General features: G+C 47.6%; 1 protein-coding gene across 1 annotated transcript in view; it reads right to left on the bottom strand.

The window, feature by feature from the left end:
• LOC124044378 (microtubule-actin cross-linking factor 1-like) overlaps positions 1-24,924 on the bottom strand; it is a 288,208-nt gene that overhangs the window by 100,189 nt on the left and 163,095 nt on the right. Inside the window, 16 exon segments of the mRNA XM_046364030.1 lie at positions 135-7,154; positions 9,496-9,631; positions 9,904-9,995; positions 10,136-10,246; positions 10,382-10,480; positions 10,581-10,688; positions 11,092-11,175; positions 11,559-11,718; positions 12,673-12,866; positions 13,054-13,192; positions 14,741-14,919; positions 15,103-15,269; positions 16,101-16,284; positions 17,649-17,775; positions 17,932-18,086; positions 21,369-21,521. Coding sequence (XP_046219986.1) covers positions 135-7,154; positions 9,496-9,631; positions 9,904-9,995; positions 10,136-10,246; positions 10,382-10,480; positions 10,581-10,688; positions 11,092-11,175; positions 11,559-11,718; positions 12,673-12,866; positions 13,054-13,192; positions 14,741-14,919; positions 15,103-15,269; positions 16,101-16,284; positions 17,649-17,775; positions 17,932-18,086; positions 21,369-21,521 — 9,108 coding nt within the window.

Raw genomic sequence — 24,924 nt, 5'->3', positions numbered from 1 at the left:
ATGGAAAGGGAATGTCAGATGAGCATCAGTCTGAATGGCATTCGACAGCTTGCTACTGGGTTACACAATACAGAAAATGTATGATCAAGTAGAGACAGTTTGCTTTTCACCTACTAAATGCATCAATTGCTTACCTTTCCCGTCTTAGCTGGGCTCTTCTCTTTCCTTATCTCCAATTCTTGGATTTCTCCATCCTCCTCCTCCCAGCTCTCAGTTGTATCAGATTCGGGCACCTCCGTTGTATCAGATTCAACCATCTCATTTGCATCAGACTGTGGGCTCTCGTCAGACCAGGACTGTCCTGATTCTGTGGACTCCTCAAGGGACTGTTCCTCTTTACACTCAGTTTCACTGTCAAGTTTCTGCTCCTGTTGTTCTTGCTGCAGTTGCTTCTTCTTCTTCCCTTTGCCAGTAGTTTTTGCTGGCCGGGTAGCAGGTGCCAAAGATGCCTCCTCAGGTGTACTAATTCTTAGTTGTTCAATGTCCTTGCCAGGAAGATCAGTTTGTTTGCTCAGAGACCTGTCCTCCTTAGTATCTTTCACCAGATGTGCATCCATTTCCTCCGTGGTCTTAGCAGTCTGGGTACCTGGAGCCACAGAGGCCTTGACCAGATGGGCACCTGACATGGATACAAGGGTTTCAGGAGAGGCATCCACAACGTCAATAACACGATGGGTGTCTAGGTGGACATCCTTCTCAGGTGTACCAATCCTAAATGGTTCAATTTCCTTGCCATGTGGGTCAATTTCTCTCCTCAAAGAAATATCCTCCTTAGTTTTCTCCTCAAGATGTGCATTGATTTGGTACGGTGCAGTGGTGTGGGTTGATCTTTGTTGATTGGCGTCAACTCCACTAAGACTCTTGGTAGAGGCAGCCATTTTGTTCAGCTCCTCTGATTTACTGTCTTGCTGCTCCTCAAGCTTCTGCTCATCCCCAGAGACTGAGCTCTCAAGATCAGCCGGTATGGATTTCACTTCAGAATCTGCTCTATTGTGGATGGATGGCTTCTCCTCTGTCGCAGGTTCAACTTTTTCTACCACTCTATGCATCTTAGACTTTCTGTTCTTCTGATTTTTCTTTCCCGGCATCATCTTTTTAAGCTGGTCTGTTTGAGATGGTAGAACAGTCTCCTCTTTCTCTCCTTTACTAGCCTGGTTTGGTAGAACTTTATCCTCTTTCTCTCCTTTTCTAGCCTGGTTTGGTAGAACTTTATCCCCTTCTCTAGCCTGGTCTGGTAGAACTTTCTCCTCTTTCTCTCCTTCTTTAGCCTGGGCTGGCAGAACTTTCTCCTCTTTCTCTCCTTCTCTAGCCTGGTCTGGTATAACTTTCTCCTCTTTCTCTCCTTTTCTAGCCTGGTTTGGTAGAACTTTATCCCCTTCTCTAGCCTGGTCTGGCAGAACTTTCTCCTCTTTCTCTCCTTCTCTAGCCTGGTCTGGTAGAACTTTCTCCTCTTTCTCTCCTTCTCTAGCCTGGTCTGGTAGAACTTTCTCCTCTTTCTCTCCTTCTCTAGCCTGGTCTGATATAACTTTCTCCTCTTTCTCTCCTTTAGCCTGGGCTGGTAGAACTTTCTCCTCTTTCTCTCCTTCTCTAGCCTGGTCTGATATAACTTTCTCCTCTTTCTCTCCTTCTCTAGCCTGGTCTGGTAGAACTTTCTCCTCTTTCTCTCCTTCTCTAGCCTGGTCTGGTAGAACTTTCTCCTCTTTCTCTCCTTCTTTAGCCTGGTCTGGTAGAACTTTCTCCTCGGTCTCTCCTTTAGCCTGGTCTAGTAAAACTTTCTCCTCTTTCCTTCCTCTTTTAACCTGGCATGGCAGAGCTTTTTCCACTTCCTCTGCTGCTACATGAATCATAGAATGGTGAGGCAGAACTTTCTCTCTTTCTCCTTCCTTCTTGTCAATTCCTTTACTCTCTTCTGGTGAAATCTCAGGACTCCCTACAGTCTTAACTTCCTCTACAGATGTCACCAAACTCTCCTTCCCCACTCCCTGACGCAGTGCCTCTAGCTCATCTGCAGCTTGCTTCTCACTAACACCTCGCCCAAACACCTTCCTCAGGATACTCTCTTTTGCCTTCCGTAAAAGGGCCTCTTTGTCATTTGCTGCCTGGGGGGTTTTCAGAGTGAATTCCACCTCTTTTCTATCCTTATGCTCCTGTTGTCCAGTCTGTTGAGAAACCGTCTTCTCCCCATCTGAATCACTCTTTCCCACAATGTGCTCGCCCTCCCGCATTTGCTCATCTTTAGAAACTCTATTATGAATGGATACTCTATCATGGATGGACGATCGCTCATCTGCCACAGATTCAACCTTTTCTGCTACAATGGTTATCTTAGACTTTTTGTCTAAGCTGTTGAGAACACCCTTCGTTACTGTCACTTCAGAACCTGCTTTATCATGGATGGATGGCATCTTCTCTGTCACAGGTTCAACCTTCTCTGATGCCGTAGGTATCTTAGACGTTTTGTTCTTCTCCACCCGTCTTTGGTCCTCGGAGACCTTATACTCTGTACCATCTCTCTCTACCTCAAGAGCATCTTCTATGACTCCAAGCGGAACAGCAGAAGCTTCCCTTAATTTGCCAATATCTTCTGGATCTCCAAAGCTCTCAACAGACCGTGCCCTGGCACTTTCAAGTGCAGATTGAACATCTTGCACAAGGGACTCCTCTTTCTCCTGCGGGGTAACATAACCTCTGGTGGACTCAACACCCTTATCCTTAGATTGTACATTCTGGTCTTTGTTTTGCATTTTCTGAATATCAGCTTCTTCTGAGGGTCTTTGCTCAATGTCAACCTCCCCTTTTCCTTTCTTCTTATTCCTCCTCTTCTTTTTGCTCTTACCTTCAGCCTCCTTAGAAGGGGTTGATGCATGTCCAAGATCATCACGCTCTGTGACCTCAATCTTTGTGTCCCTCTCAACCTCCATTCTACCTTGCTCCACCACACTCTCAGTACTGTCTTCTACCACATTTGTCTTCCCTTCATCTCTCTCAACCAGTGTAGAAATATCTATGCTGCCCTGTTGATCCCTACCTTCTCTGCCAATGGCCCCTGTCGAGTCCATCCGTGGTTCTTTGCCCATAGCAGACTGCCCCTGCTGCAAGACTGAACTACTTTCACCCACAGGTCTAGACCCCTTTTTATCATTTTCTGGTGGTCGAACAGTAACATCTTGAGTCGCCATCTCCTGAAGGGCCTGCTGAACCCTTTTCTCCGCATTGATTGCAAACTGAGCCAACAAATTGATTGACTGGTCTGACTCGATGTCAAATGACTTCCCGGCTATTGAGACCTCTCCAATCTCTTCTTCAATGTGTACAGAGCCATGGTGTTGCAGATCTTCTGACTGCTTGAACGTTCCAGCTTCTAGAGTCTTTACAATGTCCTCTGTGATCATCAAAGGGTTATACCCCTTTTCTGACTCTTCTGGATGTGGGGATGGAGAAATAACTTCAGAGCTTTCAATAATTATTTTGGTTTGGCTGTCTGGACTGGATATTGATAATGTGACTGCAGGACTATAGGTCCCATCTGAGGAGGCAATGGGTGTTGAAGTATCCTCATCGTCAGATTCTACGTCCATGGAGCCCAAGTTGCCCTGGAGTTCTGCAGCCATTTCTCTGGATATAAGCCCATATTTGACAGCTTTTTTCAGGCTAGAGACTCTCTGCCCCGTGGAAGGGTCAAACAAGCCCCCTTTCAGAACCTGGTTGGTGGCAATGAGCCTGGCCATATGTTCTCCCACCAGCCCTTTCTTAGAGGCTTTAGGCAGAGGAAGCCTAGCTCCATTGGAAATATCAATAATCCCTCCAGTGTCTGCCTGGCTTTGCAACATTCTGAGCGCTGGGACCGGATCAACTTGTTGAGATGCAATTGCTTCAGCTAAATTCAGGATTTCACCTGTCTGCTTATCCTGGATTCCCTTGAAAGGCTTCACTTCCAAGAAGCGCTTTCCACTCTTAATGTCAATCTTGCCTTGGTTTACAAGGTCTGAGTAAGGCACAATTTGGGCACTTTGTGGATCCAACAAACCTTGTGTTACACCTGGAGAAACCATTGCTTTCTTGGCAGTGCTCTCATCGAGCAGACCATCGGAGACAGCCTCTGTCAATGTAAGTCTACAATTTAAATCAGGGTCCAAAATGGCACCTGTGGATGCCTGGAGGAGGGCAGCATCTGGGTTTGAAGAGAGGGCAACTTCCCCCTGACATGCTCTCTCTAACTCCCCCAGTTCTGGGGCTATGGCACGATCTACCAGACCTCGCAGCAAAGCATCAGCAACTGACAGTCTAACTCCAGAGTTGTGGTGCACGATGCCACCCTCTGCCACTTGCTGAGACAAGGCTTGATAGACCTCCTTCTGCCCAAGCAAACCTCTTTCAAGGGCCAGCTTTAGGGGAACAGGTGACTTCGTTTTGGGATCGACAACCCCATCCATTTGCAGCTGCAACGTTGCTTTGGTTAGTGCTGAATCTGGGTCTGAGTATTTTCCACGGTATGACTTCTCCAACGCAACTAGCTTTTCTCGTTGGTCCTCCTCTATCAGCCCAAGGTTGGCTGCCAGGGTAACAGACACTTTCTTATCCCTTCGCAGGTCAACCACTCCCCCTGAGACCACCTGGGCCTCCAGGAGCCGAGCAGCTGTGTTGGAGTCTATCAGGCCTGCCTGAGCAGCATCCTTCAGGGTACAAATCTTCCCCTTCTCTACATCCACTACCCCTGCCAGGGTCTTCTCTGATTTCAGCACACTCCACATCAGGTCTTCGTCAAGCAGACCCTCCTGCATCACATCCTCCATGCTCAGAGATTCGCACGCGCTGACATCCAGGAAACCTCGGAAAAGTCCTGCCTTGGCCATCAGCTTGACTGCAGTGTGTCCAGGGAGGACCCCCTGAGCCACGGCTTCATCTGGGAGAAGCCGCTGCCCTCCTTCCATCAGTAGACCCCCTTGGTGAAGCTCTGAGGTCAACCTTTCCAGCTCAACATCCTCCTCACGCTTCACTGCTGCTGCCTCTAAACTCATAACCTGGGGTGGGGTCTTCACTGTGACCCTCTGAGAATCCTTCATAGTATGTTTAACTCCAACACTGACAGGCATGCTCTCATTTTCATTAGTCTCTGATGGTGGAATAGGGTTGGCATGAGATTGGGTTGGCATCAGAGTCTCTGCCTCGGTCTTAAATGGCGTGGAGTACATTTCTGAGGCTTCTACAAGTGTGCCGCCAATGTCTTCCATGAGTGAGTCCTTATCCTTTGTCTTTTTGTGACTCTCTCTTGCTCCCTCTGATTCAATCTCTACCAGCCCCTCTTCATACGAGCCTGTAATTAATTGCTTTTCTGGTAGTCCAGCTGAGGGCTGGACACTTTCAAAAATAACAATGTCATCCTTTTCACCTTTTACTACTTTATGTACACCTCCATCTACCTTCTCACTTACTCTCATGGTTGAGTCAAGGTCTACCGGTCCCATCTCCTTAATTCCAGTTTGCTTAGCCTGCAATATCATGTCAGATGTACCATCCCATTCTTGACCATCAGCTTCTTCTACCATCTTTCTGGAGGAAACATATTTTTCAGACGAGCTGAATTTTGCACTCTTTTCCTGGACCTCTCCGATTTCCCTTGTCTGCTGATTATCTGCCAAAATTACAGTTGGCACTACTTCCATAAACTCCTGTCTCTGTGAAGTCAAACTCAACCCTGACACCACCACTCCAGGTATATGATCCTCATTGGTCAGACCAGTAGCAGCCTTGACAAGTTCCACCAGCTCAGGCTCGAACAACACTAAGCGCTGGCCAGAATGTGCATCTATATAACTGTGGGTCATTAAATGGAAAAGCAGGCGGTGATGTGCCTGTTCCTCAGGGGCCATCTCCTCCAGAAATGAGGGGAAACATGTGTGCTCTGGGGAAGAGGCAGGTGGTGAGGAGGGAGGGGATGACCCAGTGGAGCCCCAGCTTAGGCGATTTAGATTTGGGGAGCCTGACTGGTTCATGTTGTGTAGCACATCTGGTATCTGAATCGCTTTCAGAATCTCAGCCACTTTGGGTTCAAGGACCTCCTTAGCCTGATTCAGGGACACGACCTTGGGGGTTTCAGGAAGGTACAGGGCACCTATCGTGTGGCGTTGTCTCAGGATGTTCAGAGCCAGCTCTCCCGAGATGACCCCTTGTTGTAGAGCCTCTGCAATGGGCAGCAGCTCCCCTGACTCAGGCCAGAGCATCCCCATAAAAGCCCAGAGGGACTCGAGCACCAGCAGGGCCAGATGAGGTGAGAGCAGGTCCCTCTGGATGGCTTCCTCCAACCCTAGGCGCTCCCCACTTACAGGGTCTAGTATCCCACCACTCTGCAGCTGGCGGGTCAGCATGGCACAGGCCAGGTCCTGGTCCATAAGATTGTGACGCACAGCCTCATCCACAGTCAGGCGGCGTCCCGTACGGGGGTCAGCAATCCCACCAGCAAAAAGCTGGGCCTCCAGCAATCTCACCGTAACTTGCCTGTCAATCAGATTCTCTTGGACAGCACGAAAGATCCCAACCTTCCTGCCGGAAGCGAGGCAGACGGTGCCTCCTGGCTGCTGTTTGACTGGCAGCAGATACAAGCCGGTGTCATCGCTGAGGACACAGCGCTGCAGCAGTTCAGACAGATTCAGCTTTTCTGCTGTGTTAGGGTCAACGAGCTCCCGCCGATTGACCCGTGACCTGAGCTTGGTGTAGACCCTTGGGGTCAGCAGGCCCATCTCTCCAGCACTATCCAGGGTCAGTCTTCTTCCTCCCAACTCCCTCAGGCCTCCTGTGTTCATCTGCAGCTCCAGGATACGCAGCCCCAACTCCTCTCTGATAAGGCCCTCCTCCATGGCTGCAGCCACTGGGAGGAGCTGGCCCTCCAGTTGTTCTGTCTGGTCGACAAGATGCAAGGCACTCTCCAGCTCTGCTAGGGATTGGCTGATGAGACTATCAATCAGGCCACAGTTGAAGCCCTCTTCCAGTGATAGGCTCACAGGGGAGACAGGCTGAAATAACCCACCCATGGTGAGCTGGGCCTCCAATAAGACATGGCAGGTGTCCTGATCAATGAGGCCACGCTGAGCAGCTTGGAAGACTGGGACAGTTTCCATGGTGCCCAGGTCAATAACTCCGCCAATGGCAGCTTGGCTCTGTGAAGAGAAACAAAGTAAGTGAACATTTGAACTTACTTAGCAGTCTGAGTATTTTGTTGAGGAACCCATAGCCCGTAAGTATCCACCAAGAAAAAAAAAAACTTTACCAAAGAGTCAATAATAATTTTGACATAATTACGGTGATAAAAGCATATTTCAATAGATACAATACAAGTCAGCGTGCACGCGCCAGGACGCCACAAGGAGTAGCTAGTTTTTCCCCCCCTTTTCTCACTAATTTCATGGTATCCAATTGGTAGTTAGTCTTGTCCCATTGCTGCAACTCCCCTACGGACTCGGGAGAGGCGAAGGTCAGCTTAACCCGGAAGCCAGCCGCACCAATGTACAGCTGACGTCCGAAGTCAGCGTGCACGCGCCAGGCCACCACAAGGAGTAGCTAGAGTGGGATGGGACAAGGACTTTCCTGACCGGCCAAACCCTCCCGTAACCCGGGCGACCCTGGGCTAATTGTGCGGCGCCTCATAGGTCTCCAGGTCGAGGCTGGCTGCGACACAACCTGGGATCGAACCCGGGTCTGTAGTGACGCCTTTAGCACTGTGACGCAGTGTCTTAGACCGCTGCGCCACTCTTCCAGCATGGCACAAGAGCACTTACCTCTGTTCTACAAAGCACTAAGCATGGCTACATAGAGAACAGAAACACAGAGAACCAGGTAAAAACAAACAGCAAAGGAAGGAGAGAAAGACCGATCAAAGAGAAGATAAAGCTAGAAAAAGGCAGGTCAGATTGGAAGCAACGGTAAGAGAAAGCCAGCACTACTTACCGTACGGGGCTGGCCCGTGATGCGCAAACACTAACAGGCCGAGGGCTCGGCAGATTGAAGAGCGACAGGTGAGAAGCTTGGCGTTAGGATTCTGCATGCTATCTACTAGATGGCCCTGACTCGCCTGGCTGACACTCCATTCCAATCGACTCGCTATACTGTAACCTCCATAGGTTTTGGACCATCTCTAGCTATGGCACAATTTACTTTGGACTACGGTTAATTGAAATGGATTTTCTCAAATCTGACTTACATTGAATCCACAATGGACTGATTCTTTGTTCACTGGCTACGTGGCAGAATAGAACTTAACTTAGAGATAATAGGATTCTGCCCCATACTGACTTGGCCTAACTACAGTTATCCTTTTGCTGAGAGCTGGATGTCCTTGATTCTCTTCTGGCAGCTGTTAGTGAGTTTGAAGCAAAATGCTGATTATTTCACACATATTAATGCATTAGACGGCACAAACATATACACACACACACACACACACACACTGTGATCTGGACACATCGTGCTCAAACGGTGACGTGGGGGTTTGCGTAGCTGGCCTCTGGTGCTCACACGAAGCCGACACTGGCAGTTAGACATTCTTCTCTGACAAGTGATTTGATGCAACGCGTGTACATTCTTCCTGAGTGTATAGAACTACCCAGAAAACCACACACGCCATTCATAGAACATGCACTCGTGGGTGGGAAGGTACGCGCACACACACCAACACACTCACATACCATCACATTTGGACGGATGTATATGGGGGGGGGGGGACATGACAGCGTGGTTGGATTTCGACTAGGTGAACGAGTATGCACACGCGTTTACGAAGAGTCATGGGCTTTTGTAGATTCATGGATGAATAGGAGAACGTTGTGCGGGGACAGTAAATGACCATTGTAATTTAGGGTCACACCTATTGTCTACCAATGAGTGCTCAGAGGGGATGTGGAGCATATGGACGGGTGACTATCTTGTGACCATGAAGGCGGGCGTTGAGGCCGCTCCTCCTATCAAAAAGCTACTATAGCTAAACGGTAGCATGACTTCTTTTGGCTCTACGACTGCTACACCAATAAAGGGGCCATAGACTAGCCATTATGTAGATGTGTTTGATGATGATGGTGATGACGGGTCACATGATTCCAAGCGGGTTGTCGAGTGCAAGTGAGGGGAGGGCTCACTCCGTGCAATTACATTAAATGTTTGTTAAAGCAAACCAAGTCTATGAGTCGACAACATTCATTATGGGGGATGATGATGGTGGTGATGATGATGATGATGATGATGATGGGTGTCAAAAAAATGCACAGGGGGTGACGGGCGACACACAACATGCGACACGCTCTCGCTTGCACACAAACACGGCTCGCGAACCTATTCCATTTCAGAACCTCAAATTCACAAAAAGGCAGACAGACATTGCCAGTGAGCAACACACTTCAACAGCAACGTCGTAAGCTCGCATTGGCAACTCGCTAGTGAATTTATGGTTGTAGCCGCAACCTCCCTCCTCGTCCCTCTTTCCGGGCACCCTCCCTCCATCCGCTCTACCTTTCTCTGCTCCTCTTTGGCCTGCTCCTGCTCCAGCTGTTGCAGTCGGGCGGTGGAACGGTCACACAGCTGGCTGTAGGTGGCCGTCAGCTCATCCAGCTGGGAGGTCACCTGGACACGTTCCTCTGGGGACAACCTAGAGGACAAACATTTCTATCAGTTTGAACTTGTGTGTGTGTGTGTGTGTGTGTGTGTGTGTGTGTGTGTGTGTGTGTGTGTGTGTGTGTGTGTGTGTGTGTGTGTGTGTGTGTGTGTGTGTGTGTGTGTGTGTGTGTGTGTGTGTGTGTGTGTGTGTGTGTGTGTGTGTGTGTGTGTGTGTGTATAAAGGTGAGATGTTAATGAGCGAGTATACAGTAGTCGTGTGTTTATACAGCGGTATGCATGTGCGTAGGAGAAATCGGAACTTACTTGCTGGCCTGTTTAGACATCAGGAAGACTTGGGTGTTCCTGATAGCCTGAGCCACCTCCTCCTCCTTAGCCGCTAACTGCTCACCGACAGCCTAGAAACACAACTCAAATGATTAAAACAACGTGTATACGGTATATTCATTTGATAGGCTAAGAGAGCACGCTACAAGACAGACCAGCGGATGAATACAATTCAATAAGATACTCGATGCATTTAATAATATTTCTGGACCTGCTGCGCCGCAATGGATGACTCGGCGGAGGGGCCCTGGAGGCCCTTGACCCAGCCCAGCAGCTCTGACACCTGGCCCACCCTCTGCTGCCTCTCCTCCTCCACCTCTTTCTGTGGGGGGGAATACGGGGACATGTCATCGTGATAGAAATGTATTGGCGGGTACAGACAACAAATCCCAGGAACACAGAGGAAGGTTGACAAAACCAAAAACGGAGAGCGAACGAAAGAAAGAGCGAGACATACCTCTTCCTCCTCGAGTCTCCTCAGTGCATCGCTGATGTACTTGACGTGTTGCGTCGTCAAGGTAACCAGGGCTGTGTAGCGTGTGCGCAAGTCCATGAACTGGAATGGCAAAGAAATGTTTCTGCTCTTGGCTTCACACACCGACGTTGACACATATTTTTCTGTAAATGCATTGCGCCGATTGTCTCCCTCTCCTTACCTCCTGCGTGATGGCGTCTGATGAAGAGTGCATCCTCCTCCTCTTTACAGTGGATTTCTGGGTCGACTCCACAAAGGCTTTGAATGTCATCAGTTGTAGCTCGTAGTCCTGATGGACAAATATGGATACATGTAAACGTCGTGACAAAAACATGTTTTAGGTTGTATTGGTATCGGACATTTCGTGTGGAAATTGGGTATGCAATCAATCAATCAATCAATCAATCAATCAATCAATCAATCAATCAATCAATCAATCAATCATATGTATTTATAATCCAGTAACCCTGTAGCCCCACCTCAATTCAAAATGTATGACTTGCGAAAATCACCTAGCATGAATCATCATATTTTTGGTCATCAAATGAAAATGTTTTGGTCATCAAATGTTATTTGTCACATGGTTCGTAAAACAATATGTGGAGACAGTGAAATACTTACTTAGGGGTCCTTTTCCAATCATCCAAAAACGTGTCTTTACATTACAATGACAAAGTGCTGTGGTACTGTACCTTGACAGAGGTGCAGTACTGTTTGGAGTGGGTTTGGCACTCGTCTAGTTTGGTCTGGTTCTTCTCGATCTCGGCTACTAATGCCTGAGGAGGGGAATCAGGCCCATGAGAATAGACGTCATTTACAGAAGTCACTCAATCGCAGTCAGATCATTCCATTCTTTTTCAATAGCCATTAGTCTCAATAGCCTATTTAAAAGAAAGATATCGTTCATCTCTCTTTCTTTCAATGAACATTTCTCTATGGCTGGGGTCAATATCTATCTGCTGTGTGGTCCTTCTCTCTCTTTCTGTCGTTCACCTTGGATCCGTCTTCCTGCCTCTATCGGTCTCCATCAAATCAAATCAAATGTATTTCTATAGCCCTTCGTACATCAGCTGATATCTCAAAGTGCTGTACAGAAACCCAGCCTACAACCCCAAACAGCAAGCAATGCAGGTGTAGAAGCACCATCCATCCCTCTCACCGTTTGTTCTGCCAGTTGTTCAGACAGGACTCTGCTGTCAGTCTGTCCAGGCTGGGTGTTCTCCTGTCTCTCAGTGGTCTCCTCTATCCAGTGGATCAGAGCAGAGTGGCCGTCTCTGTACTGCTGCAGGACTGAGCCCAGGGCCTTTAGCTCGGCTCGCCTGGAACAACAAGGAGGAAATGCACACACACAAACACACAACAACATTCAATAATGTACCCAATCAGTGATATGGGTCTATGCCAGGGTTCCACAACTGGCGGACCGTGGGTGGTATAATTTGGCCGGCCAAGTTTTCGGAGCTAAAATAAATAAATACAAATATATTTTTGGTTGTTGAATTTTCATTGTTGGACATAAAAGACCATAAAAACAACAGCAATGTTTTATTTTTGGAAATGTGTTCCCAAGCATAATAGAGAGATTGTATAATAGTGAAGGTATAATCATTATAATTGATTGGATTTATGTAGCACTTCTCTACCGAGGTTCTTACATAGTAGGGTGAAACTCATCTCGCCTACCATCAACGTGTTGCACCCACCTCAGTGATGCACGGAGACCATTTTTGTGGCAGAACTCACAACAGCTATCAGTTGGAGAGGTGAGGAGTGATATACGCCAATTAAGAATGAGGGGGATGATTAGGTGGCCATGATGGAATGTGGCCAGATTGGGAATTTAGCCATGACATCGTGGGTGAACACCCCTACTCTTACAATAAGCGCCGTGGGATTTTGAATGACCATAGAGAGTCAGGACAGACGCTTTAACAATGTTCCCAAATGCAATCAAGGTTTGAAATGATGATGTTTTAGTCTGTTTGGGCTTGTTTTGCAGTCTATTTTTTCTTTTATTACGTTCCGGACCCCCGACCACCCGCTCAAGAAAGAATTAGCCCGCAGCTGAATCCAGTTGATCATCCCTGGTCTTTGCGCGTCTCTATTTCACATTTGACCAGAACGGTGGTTTTCCAAATTTGTCCCCATCTCAAGGACATACTGTATTCATTTAAGTGTAAACCTACAGTACAAACACAGAGTAAGGCCTAAGCTTCACATAAGAAATTATATGACTAACACTGACTCCAACCATCCATCCGTCCACCACTCACCGTGTGTCCATCTGTCTCTTGACTCCGGCCCACCTCTCGGTGAGCTGGGCGGCTTTCTCCTGGTAGCGCTCCAGCTCCGGGCTGCGGTCTGGGTGGAGCCTGTTCAGCTGAGTCCCCGCCTCCCGGGCCTTCTGCACCCCCGACTGCAGGGAGCTCAACACCCTCTCCTGGTCCTCAAGCTCTGACTGCCACGTCTGGAGGGAGGGGGGGCAGAGAATCAGCACGCGGACACACTAACAAACAAATCCTAATCTTGATCCATGCAACGCCTACGGGCCATCAATAACTTTTTCATGCATTTGTACAAACATTTCTACAGTATCTGAATTAGTGGGATTTAGTGGATAGTTTGTTCTTTCATTGTATCTGCCAGTCTCTTACCCCCAGTTGTTCCCGTAGGGCCTGGATGGCGTTGGCGTCTGCAGGAACGATGTCCTCCTCACTCAGCCTGCTCTCGTACCTCTTCACCTGGCTCTCTGCGGCCTGCAAGCTGTGGATCAGCACATCCACTGTCTTCAGCCTGGGCGAAAGGGGGAAGCACGCGATACTTAGTCAAGTATATTGGTTAAGAGACCTCTTTGGGCTAGGGGACAGTATTCGGAAGTTCGGATGACTGATGTGCCCAAAGTAAACTGCCCGTTACTCAGGCCCAGAAGCTAGGATATGCATATTATTGGTAGCATTGAATGGAAAACACTCTGAAGTTTCTAAAACTGTTAAACTGTCTGTCTGTGAGTATAACAGAAATGATATGGCATGCAAAAACCTGAGGAAACTCCATCCGGAAAATGTGTTTTTTGAGCTCCCAGGCCATTCATGTGGGCCTATTGAATTTCCAACCAAAAAGCGCCAAGATTGCAGTACCTATGGCTTCCACTGGAAGTCAGTCTTTATAAAATGTGTTTTGGAAAAATCAACAAGTAGTTGTAGTTTTTCGAAGGTGTCCCTCGTTAGGACTCTAGTCTTGTGGCGCTCGTGAGTGAGGGCGCGCACTTTGTTATCTATAGTATTGAACATACTACATTCTGTTTTAAATTTGATCGTTTATTTACATATTAGGGTACCTGTGTCTGGGATCGATTAGAAATGTTGTTTGACTTGTTTGGACGCAGTTTACCGGTAACTTTTGGGACTTTTCTGTCTGCATGTTGAACGAGTGGAAAGGGTGGATTACTGAATCAAACGCGCCAACTAAACAGACTTTTATGGGATATAAAGAAGGACTTTATCGAACAAAACAACCATTTGTTGTGTAGCTGGGAACCTTGGGATTGCAAACAGAGGAAGATCTTCAAAGGTAAGTGTTACGTTCCCCAGATTATGTGTTGTAGTTTGTGTATTTGCATGTTTTTAAAAAAGGGAAGGGGAAGGCACCTAGGGAGTGCTTAGGCAAGAGGCCCGCGGGCATACATATACCTGTAGTATTTTCAATGTCTAGGCACAATAGGTAAGACCTGGGCGGACCACCGCCTGTATTTTGGTTAGGGCACCAGGTGGTGCTAAATTAGGTAAGTATTGGTTAGGCAGGTAAGATAGGAGAGGGGGCTTTGAGATGTACTTTTCCCCATATTACCGTGTAAAGGAATAAAGTCCTAAACAGTACCACATTCTGCCTGTTGTCATCCTTACACTCACGCCTACAGTCCCATATCTCTTTCACTTCACGGAGAGTTGAGTTGTAGCAGGGTGTTGCGTTCCCTCTTCATAGAGGCGTGCGTAACAGTAAGTGATTTATTTTATCGCTAATTTTTGTGACGCCTCCGCTGGTTTGAAAAATATGTTTAATGTTGGTGTATGGGGGGGGGGGGGGCGCTGTCCTCAAACAATCAAATGCTATGCTTTCGCCGTAAAGCCTTTTGTAAATCGGACTAAGCGGTTCGATTACCAAGATTCTAAGCTAAAGAATGATGTATGACACTTGTATTTACATGAAAGTTTAATATTAGTATTTTTGTATTTTGAATTTCGTGCTCTGCAATATCACCGGATGTTGTGGTAGTGGAACTCTAGCGGAACACCTAGCCCAGAGAGAGTACTTTGAGTGTGTGTGTGTGTTTGGCCTACGTACTTGCGCAGGTAGACAGAGGAGAGGTTGTGTAGTCTGTCGATCTTCTCCACAGCCAGGTTGAGTTCAGAGCGCAGCACGGGAACACTGGAGGAGGTGGGCTTCTCCTCAAAGAAACTCACACAGCGACGCGACACCTCGCCAAGACTGGTCCTCAGACCATCCAGGTCCGACTGCAGCTTCTGACACCGGGAATAAGGGTTAGTCTTGATTTGCATATTCATTATGTAGAAATAAGTTGAAACATGAAAAGAAATGAAAGCAACTGAATAAAGTTAGTGCTGGTCCCCTTTTTTGTTGGTAGATGAATAGGAGCGTGTTAAGACTCTGGTGACCAGCAGATGGTGCTGTGGCACTATACTGACCTCTTGCTCGGCAATTTGAACAGTGTTGTCGACGCTGTTGCCCGATAGGTTGCTAGGGGGCAGAGTCTGAATGCCGCGCATCAGCTTTTGCTCCGCCTCCTCCAGACGCAGTTTAATGTTCTGGAGCTCTGACAGGTAGGACCGAGAGACAGACTCATCCTTCTCCACTAGATGAGAGACACAGAGAGAGAGAGAGACAGACAGACAGAGAGAGACAGAGACAAACAGAGAGAGACAGAGACAGACAGAGAGAGACAGAGACAGACAGAGAGAGACAGAGACAGAGAGAGACAGACAGACATAGACAGACAGAGACAGACAGACACAGAGAGACAGACAGAGACAGACAGACACAGAGAGACAGAGAGACAGAGACACAGACAGAGAGAGAGACACACAGACAGACACAGACAGAGACAGAGACAGACACAGACAGAGACAGACACACAGACAGAGAGAGAAAGCGACAGACAGAGAGACAGAGACAGAGACAGACACAGACAGACAGAGTAGATAAAGGGTAAATAGAGACAGTGGGGAGATAATTTCATTTCCATCACACTTATTTGGGTCAATGCACCATCACAAAACCCTTTCATTCGAATTCCCCATGTTGCCCTCATGCCCCAAATGTGGATGAAGCCAAGTCTCGAGTAATTGAGGTGATGCACTCTGTCAATCTACCTGTCCCCATGCAAAACAGAGACACATTGGTCTTTTTAGTGCATTATCAATCATTTGGATGAATCGCAATACTACTAAGCAAGTAAAGATAAGTAAATATGTGAGCAAAGTAAGCCAAACCCCCCCACTGCCTCCCAATTCTCCACCCTTTCTCCTGAAACGTGCACTTACCCTCATGCCTTCCAAACCAAAGGATTTGTGTCAGCATGGCCTCCAACACCTATCCTCCGCTTTTAAGCACAGGAGTGAACAAGTGCACACTTCAGGGAAAAGGGTGGAGAATTGGGACTGAGACACCATATCCGTCCATCTACCTGTCTCCATGTTGACCAGCAGGTCCTGGCAGTGTTCCTGGGCGGTGTGGGCGTCTCTCTCCAGCTCGCGTCTCTCAGCGGGGTTGAAGAGGATGCTCTCTTTGCTGTCAGAGAGGAAGTCAGCCAGGTGGGCCTCCAAATGGTTCAGAGCCTGGTCCCTGGCCACAGGGGTCTGGGAACGTACCTGAGGGGGTTAGAGAGAGAGCGAGAGAGCGAGAGAGCGAGAGCGAGAGAGAGAGAAAGAGAGAGAGGGCGAGAGAGAAAGAGAGAGAGGGCGAGAGAGAAAGAGAGAGAGGGCGAGAGAGAAAGAGAGAGAGGGCGAGAGAGAAAGAGAGAGAGGGCGAGAGAGAAAGAGAGAGAGGGCGAGAGAAAGAGAGAGAGAGAGAGAGAGCGAGAGAGAGAGAGAGAGCGAGAGAGAGAGAGAGAGAGAGAGAGAGAGAGAGAGAGAGAGAGAGAGAGAGAGGTGCACGTGAGCTAAATTAAAGAGTGGTGATTGGTTGATTTGATTCGTCTAGTCCAAAAATCTTTTTTTAGAAACGTGACAGGGGACAGCACCACACAGCCAGATCCTTCTTTCCATTGTGGTCCCTAAAAGTGCAAAAACATGTTGATGTGTATTAATGAACATGCGTTAAGACGTTATTCATACGCAATAGGCAAGAAGTGGATATGAACCTATTAGCAGATGGAGGGGAAAGAGGAAAACATGACAACAGAGAGACACTACACATAACGTACGTCACTGAATGAGATATCTGCTGGAGAGAGAGAAAGCGAGAGAGAAAGAGAGCGAGAGAAAGAAAGCGAGAGAGAAAGAGAGCGAGAGAAAGAAAGCGAGAGAGAAAGAGAGCGAGAGAAAGAAAGCGAGAGAGAAAGAGAGCGAGAGAAAGAAAGCGAGAGAGAAAGAGAGCGAGAGAAAGAAAGCGAGAGAGAAAGAGAGCGAGAGAAAGAAAGCGAGAGAGAAAGCGAGAGAAAGAAAGCGAGAGAGAAAGAGAGCGAGAGAAAGAAAGCGAGAGAGAAAGAGAGCGAGAGAAAGAAAGCGAGAGAGAAAGAGAGCGAGAGAAAAGCGAGAGAGAAAGAGAAGAAAGCGAGAGAGAAAGAGAGCGAGAGAAAGAAAGCGAGAGAGAAAGAGAGCGAGAGAAAGAAAGCGAGAGAGAAAGAGAGCGAGAGAAAGAAAGCGAGAGAGAAAGAGAGCGAGAGAGAAAGAGAGCGAGAGAAAGAAAGCGAGAGAAAGAAAGCGAGAGAAAGAGAGAAAGAAGAGAAAGAAGAGCGAGCGAGAGAGAAAGAGAGCGAGAGAAAGAAAGCGAGAGAGAAAGAGAGCGAGAGAAAGAAAGCGAGAGAGAAAGAGAGCGAGAGAAAGAACGCGAGAGAGGGTTGGGGAAAGAAAGAGAAAGTGGGCGAGAGAGAAAGAGAAATATGCTTGGATGAAACTATAAGAAATAGAACAATTAAGTGAGATAAATGTGGTTGAAGACAGACATGACAGACAGACAGGGTATTTCTGTCAACCACAGAGACGTACGCTGACATTAAAACCGTGTGTCTAACCGTGTCCAGGCTCCAAGAGGCCACGGTCCTGATGTCTTTCTGCAGGTAGTGCCAGGAGACCACACTCTTCATGCTGACGTGTAGATTGTGCCATAGAGACATCACGTTCTGGTACAGCTGCTCCATCCTACAACACACGGAATAACACTCAATACACGGCAGGGTGAGGTGGGAGAGTGTATGGGCATCCGTGTGTGTGAAAGCGTGTGTTGATCTGTCCGTGTGTGTGTGCACATGTTTATATGAATATGTGAACTGCGTGTGTGTGTGTGTGTGTGCGTACCTGCTGGCGGTGTCCATGGCCTCCTGGTTGGGCGGTGGTACGGTGAAGCAGACTGACGGCACCATGGCCTCATTCCCACTGGGGCTGATCACCTTCCATTTAGTTCTCTGAGAATTGTCCTCCAACACACACTCCTCACCTCGGCTGATGGTGATCTACAGGAGAGAGAGAGAGGTGGGGGAGAGAGAGAGGTGGGGGGGAGAGAGAGAGAGAGGTGGGGAGAGAGAGAGAGGTGGGGGGGGAGAGAGAGAGAGGTGGGGGGAGAGAGAGGTGGGGGGGAGAGAGAGGTGGGGGGGAGAGAGAGGTGGGGGAGAGAGAGAGGTGGGGGAGAGAGAGAGGTGGGGGGGAGAGAGAGAGGTGGGGGGAGAGAGAGGTGGGGGGGGAGAGGTGGGGAGAGAGGTGGGAGAGAGAGTGGGGGAGAGAGAGTGGGGGGAGAGAGAGAGTGGGGGGAGAGAGTGGGGGGAGAGAGAGTGGGGGGAGAGAGAGTGGGGGAGAGAGAGAGTGGGGGAGAGAGAGAGGGGGAGAGAGAGAGTGGGGGGGAGAGAGAGTGGGGGAGAGAGAGAGTGGGGGAGAGAGAGAGTGGGGGAGAGAGAGAGTGGGGGGGAGAGAGTGGGGGAGAGAGAGAGTAGGAGAGAGGGTGGGGAGAGAGAGAGTGGGGGAGAGAGAGAGGGGGGAGAGAGAGTGGGGAGAGAGAGGGGGAGAGAGAGAGGGGGAGAGAGAGAGTGGGGGAGAGAGAGAGTGGGGGAGAGAGAGAGTGGGGGAGAGAGAGAGTAGGGAGAGAGAGAGTAGGGGAGAGAGAGAGAGGGAGAGAGAGAGTAGGGGAGAGAGAGAGAGAGAGGAGAGAGAGAGTAGGGAGAGAGAGAGTAGGGGAGAGAGAGTAGGGGAGAGAGAGAGTAGGGAGAGAGAGAGAGGGGAGAGAGAGTAGGGGAGAGAGAGAGTAGGGGAGAGAGAGAGTAGGGAGAGAGAGAGTAGGGAGAGAGAGAGGGGAGAGAGAGAGTAGGGGGAGAGAGAGAGTAGGGGAGAGAGAGTAGGGGAGAGAGAGAGTAGGGGAGAGAGAGAGTAGGGGGAGAGAGAGAGTGGGAGAGAGAGAGATGGAGAGAGAGAGATGGAGAGAGGGATGGGAAGGAAGACAAAAAAGGGATAGATACAGATGGAGAGATGAGGAGAGGACAAGATACAGAGATGTGGATGTGAGGGGAGGATAAGAGATATTGGAGAGAAGAGATGGGGGGGGGATCGATGAGGAGAGATGAGGAGCGACGTGGACAGTTGAGGAGGTTATAAAGATTGGGAGAGGAAGATGTATAGAGAGAAGGGGAAAGAGGGAAAACAAATGGAAAAATAAAGTTTTACGGCGACAAACAAATAACGCAAAATGGAAACGTTCATGGGTTTAATGTGGTTAGCAAAAGCCCTAACAACTGAAAAGGAAACTAGAATCACCGCGGTGCCATATTGAATTGAGCAGCCATTTAAATACCATGGAACTATAAGAGTATCCATGGGACTGAAAATGTCTACATGTGCCCCCCCGCACTCAGAAGATTTGTTGACATCTGGCCAACAAATACAGAGCGCTAGGGTAGTAAGAGATTCAACTTGGCATAGTACGGTGTGGTCCCGAAGGTCTGGCAAAATGGAAATGTAAAAAAATGACTGTCTCGAGCAGCAAAGCGAGGTCTGTGCATCTAAAACAACTGTCCCCTCTCTCACCCCACCCCCTCCACACACACAGAAATACTGCAACGCACATGTACAGAAAAACAGTCTCACTGGCTGAATAAGCTGGGATACTGTGGGTTAGTCGTGCGTTTACTTCACCCTTACCAACTGATCTGGACCTTTAGCTCATATAGGTCGTACATCCAACCCAGATGAAGAGAGAAAAACTGATCCTAAATCAGTTGATAAGAGCATAGAGTAACCAGGGAAGATTCAGTGTGCAGTGTGAGAGCTGAGCGCTGAGGTGGAGGAGGAGGAGGAGGACGACATCGGCAGTAATACCTGAACGTTAGCCTTGACAGCCCGGCGGACACACGAGAAGGGAGAGGGAGGAAGAGACGGAGGAGTGAGAGATAGAGGGTAGGAAGGGGAAACGGTAGGATGGAGAGAGAGAAGACATGGGAGAGAAAGATTATTTTGGGATAGCGTCATGAAGACCGGGTTGTGTGCGTCTTCTTTAAAAGGAGCCCGTAGTTGGTGGCAATCTAAGTGTGTGTGTGTGTGTGTGTGTGTGTGTGTGTGTGTGTGTGTGTGTGTGTGTGTGTGTGTGTGGTAGGAAAGGAGAGGAGTAGAAGAAGCCACTCATGAATATTGAGACGCACCCCTGCAGTAATCACTGCACCTCCCCCCTGACCAGAACGTAACGGTATCTCTCCCACGCCTAACTGGGCAAACCGTCACACAGCAGAACTAAAATAGCCGTGTCCGAGCCACTTCCTGTCCCTATGCCATATTACAGGAGTGGAAAGGCAGATTCTTCAGATGTTTGCCTGAGTCTGCACAGGTGGGAGAAATTCATAATTCATAGCTTTTAACTCCTCTGCTAGCATCACACAGCACTTTGGGCGGTGGAGAGGCTTCACATGTGAGTGTGAGGCGCGTCGGGTGTCAGTGGCCAAAGGGAAATCTCTTCTCATGAATCATTACTAGACTTCGGAGCGGCTACTGTGGGCTCTTTCAGGGGATTCTTAACGAGTGTTGCCGACCCATTATGACAGAATGGCATGATCCAACATCGCTGTCTTGTCAGCTGAAAAAAAAACATTGATGGAAAGATGAGCCGTAAAAAAAAGCCCACCTGAATATTCCTATGAAAAACATTGAGTAGAAGGATAATTGAGCCCATTCTGCCATTTTATCTGTTCTCAAGAAGCATAATGAGATCTAATGATGTGTTGTGGCACTACTGGGCTGCAACAACCACAACATTTCAATAGCTCTAATGCAGCAATCTTCCAATCAACACTGGAAATGGTAAAACACCCATGTGTGTGTGTGTGTGTGTGGGGGGGGGGGTCACAGTTTAAATTCATGGTTGAATAACACATACTATGTTTTTTAGCTGACAAATGGACAGGATCTACATACCAATAATGGCATGGCGAAAGCAGCCAATGATGACAACTGATTGCTTGAAAATGCCCCGTATTGGATTGCTATAAGGTGTAGGTGGGGCTGAGAGGGGTTGTGCAGGGTAGAGACGGAACAGTTGGCAGAAGGATACATTTAGGTGAAGTGGGGTAAGGTGACCTGGGTCGTATTCACAAGGGCATATAACAGAAAAGGTTTTCAAAATGTCCTGCAACGGATAAAAAAATAAAATAAAAAAATATTGGACAAATCCACGCAGTCCCTCCTTGTGTGCTTCTGTTTTCCTCCGTTTGGTGCCTAATGAACAGGACCCTGGTATTGTCATGATAGTGTGGGTGTGGTACCTCTATCTGCCGGTAGTCACAGATGGCGCGGATGGGCGTGGTGCTTCCCAGGGTGGTCTCGGCGCTGCGGGGGAGGAGCTGCACCACAGTCTTGGCCCGGCCCACCAGGCTGGCCACAGAGCTGCGGTACTCAATCAGCTGCTCCTTCTCCTCCTGTAGGGTACAGCTATTGGTCAGTGAGGGTGTCGAGCAATCAATTAACCAATCAAATCAGTCAGTCAGTCAAATGGTAAGCTTTTGTGATACTGTATGTGATCTATAGGCATAGTCTTATATGATAACATATCCCTTTCAATTTTCAGTCCATTTCCTATAATTTCCATACATATCAATTCCATTGAACTCCACAGTACACCAATTTATGATGTACAGCAGGGATCTCTCTTCTCAGCTCAACAGGATAGCTATAGCGCCCAGTAGCTTAGCTTACAATCGCCAAATTGGCGACACTGGGACAGTGTTCGCAAGCTAACTCAGCACTAGCATGAGCTTCTAAGCTAGCCATTAAACATTAAGGCATTAGCTTCTAAGCTAGCCATTAAACATTAAAAAGGCATTAGCTTAACACCTCATGGTGGCATGTAGAAATACATTCACGTGGACTAACTTCCTGACAGAAAGCTTCATTACAGTTTAACAGAGGCTCGAGGCACTGGGAGAGCTAAGGGCTAGAGTGAGTGAGGGAAGCACTAACATGCTAATAGCATTACACTTCAGAGATGAATTTCACACCGGCCAAATTAACATTGAACTAGCATTAGCAACGGGTTAGTGCTAGTAGAGGTGGACCATGAGTCAAGAGTCCAACGCGGGAAACAAAATGGTAGAGGAGAGAAACAGTCACTTTGGATCCATTTTTGGTATATAGCCATTACTTATCCATTGTATTATTTGGAAGAATGAATTGTCAGTACAATGGGTCGAGGTACTGAAACTTCATTAGGCAGCGATTCACAAAGGCATTGCATCAGTCGACTATAGGGCTTTGGTGGTTGTTTTTATGGAATTCAGCGAACGAGGCATCTGTCAAAGTCTGTTTTAATCTTCCCCCAGTGAGAGCACGCACACACAAGAACACACAAGTCACTGGAAATTTAATCAACCGCCCAGCGCTTAACACCCCATTTCACACCAAACACACACATGCTGGCTCAAACTCAGTGCAGTGATGTGCTCATCATTTGGTATCTTGAAATGAGGCTAGCACCCAGACGCACAAACAAAAAACACTCAGGATAACAGCAAAACACAGCAAAAACATCTACATGTTCAGTACCAGTCAAATGTTTGGACACACCTACTCATTCCAGGGCATTCATTTTTTAAACTATTTTCTACATTATAGAATAATTGTGAAAACATCAAACTATGAAATAACACATATGGCATCATGTAGTAACCAAAAGAAGTGTTAGACTAATCAAAATATATTTTAGATATTTAAAATTCTTCAAAGTAGCCACCCTTTGCCTTTAAGACAGCTTTGCACACACTTGGCATTCTCTCAACCAGCTTCATGAGGTAGTCACCTGGAATGCATTTCAATTAACAGGTGTGCCTTGGAAAAAAATGCAACAAATTAACTTTTAACTTCTTAATGCATTTGAGCCAACCCGTTGTGTTGGGACAAGGTAGGGGTGGTACACAGAAGATGGCACCTATTTAGTAAAATAAAGGACAGCTCAAATAAGCAAATTGAAACGACAGTCCATTTTGAATTTTCCACAGAATTTCGAATGTTTCTTCAAGTGAAGTCAAAAACCATCAAGCGCTACGATGAACATGGCTCTCATGAGGACCGCCACAGGAAAGGAAGACCCAGAGATACCTCTGCTATAAGTTCATCAGAGTTAACTGCACCTCAGATTTCAGCCCAAATAAATGTTTCAGAGTCCAAGTAGCAGACACATCTCATCATCAAGTGTTCAGAGGAGACTGTGTGAATCAAGCCTTTATTGTCAAATATTGCTGCAAAGAAACCACTACTAAAATGGACACCAATCTGAAGAAGAGACATGCTTGGGCCAAGAAACACGAGCAATGGACATTAGACGAGTGGAAATCTGTCCTTTGGTCTGATGAGTCCAAATTTGAGATTTTTGTTCCAACCTCTGTGTCTTTGTGAGATGCAGAGTAGGTGAATGGATTATCTCAGCATGTGCAGTTTCGACAGTGAAGCATGGAGGAGGAGTGATAGTGCTTTGCTGGTAACACTGTGATTTATTTAGATTTCAAGGCACACTTAACCAGCATGGCTACTACAACATTGTGCAGCGATACGCCACTGCATCTGGTTTTCGATTAGTGGGACTATCATTTATCTTTCAACAGGACAATAACCCAACACACCTCCAGGCTGTGTAAGGGCTATTTGACCAAGAAGGAGAGCGATGGGAGTGCTGCATCAGATGACCTGGCCTCCACAATCACCTGACCTCAACCCAATTGAGATGGTTTGGGATAAGTTGGACCGCATAGTGAAGGAAAAGCAGCCAACAAGTGCTCAGCATATGTGGGAACTCCTTCAAGACAGTTGGAAAAGCATTCCAGGTGAAGCTGGTTGAGAGAATGCCAAGAGTGTGCAAAGCTGTCATCAAGGCAAAGGGTGGCTATTTTGAAGAATCTCAAATATATTTGGATTCGTTTAACACTTTTTTGGTTACTACATGAATCAACGTGTTATTTCATAGTTTTGGTGTCTAAACTATAGAAAATAGTAAAAATGTAGGAAAACCCTGGAATGAGTAGGTGTCCTTAAACTTTTGACTGGCACCGTATATAACCTGACCATCCATTCCCTCCTCGATATAAACCACACATTTTGTATCAATGTAACCACGTTTCCCTCTGATCTCTATGCCCAGAGAGGACATGTCCGTGGAGCCGTGCCCGCTCCCAGTGTGCCATCTGCTGTGTGTCAGGTGGGCATGGCGGTGGCAGAGTGGCCGTGCGTCACAGGGGCCGTGAATCAGCAGAGGTACACTAGAGTAGATTAGCGCTCGCTAGACTGCGACGGCCCAAAAGCAGCTGAGAGACTAGATGAGGTAGCTAAAGACTTACAGTATCAACAGCTAGCTAACGGGTACAGTATTAGCATGACATTAGCCTCATGCGACTGCTGTAGCCAACACCTGAGCCATTAGCTAGCAGTGGATACCGTTACTAAATGTGTCAGGAGTGTCAAGGTGACGTACATTTAACTGCAAAAATAATGGAATCACTTGAGTAAATGAGGGATACAAAGTATAGTGAAAGCCGGTGCTTCCACATAGGTGTGGTTATTGAGTTAATTAAGCCATTAAAACATCCCATCATGCTTAGGGTCATGTAGAAAAATGCTCAGTTGCCCATTATTTAGGCGACCATGGCTAGAAGAGATCTCAGTGACTTTGAAAGAGGGTTCTCAAAGAAACATAGGGGTTTTAAAGGGTGTGTGTGTGTGTGTGTGTGTGTGCGCATTACTATCCTTATGGGTACCAGAAATCCCCAAAAGTCCCCACAAAGACGGTAAAACAAGAAAGTCTTCCTCATGGAGACATTTTGCAGGTCCCCAACG

This window comes from Oncorhynchus gorbuscha, linkage group LG09, assembly GCF_021184085.1.
Source record: "Oncorhynchus gorbuscha isolate QuinsamMale2020 ecotype Even-year linkage group LG09, OgorEven_v1.0, whole genome shotgun sequence".
NCBI classification, from domain to species: domain Eukaryota; kingdom Metazoa; phylum Chordata; class Actinopteri; order Salmoniformes; family Salmonidae; genus Oncorhynchus; species Oncorhynchus gorbuscha.
Note: the sequence above shows the minus strand (reverse complement) of the source record. Positions and strands in the feature narration are given on the sequence as shown.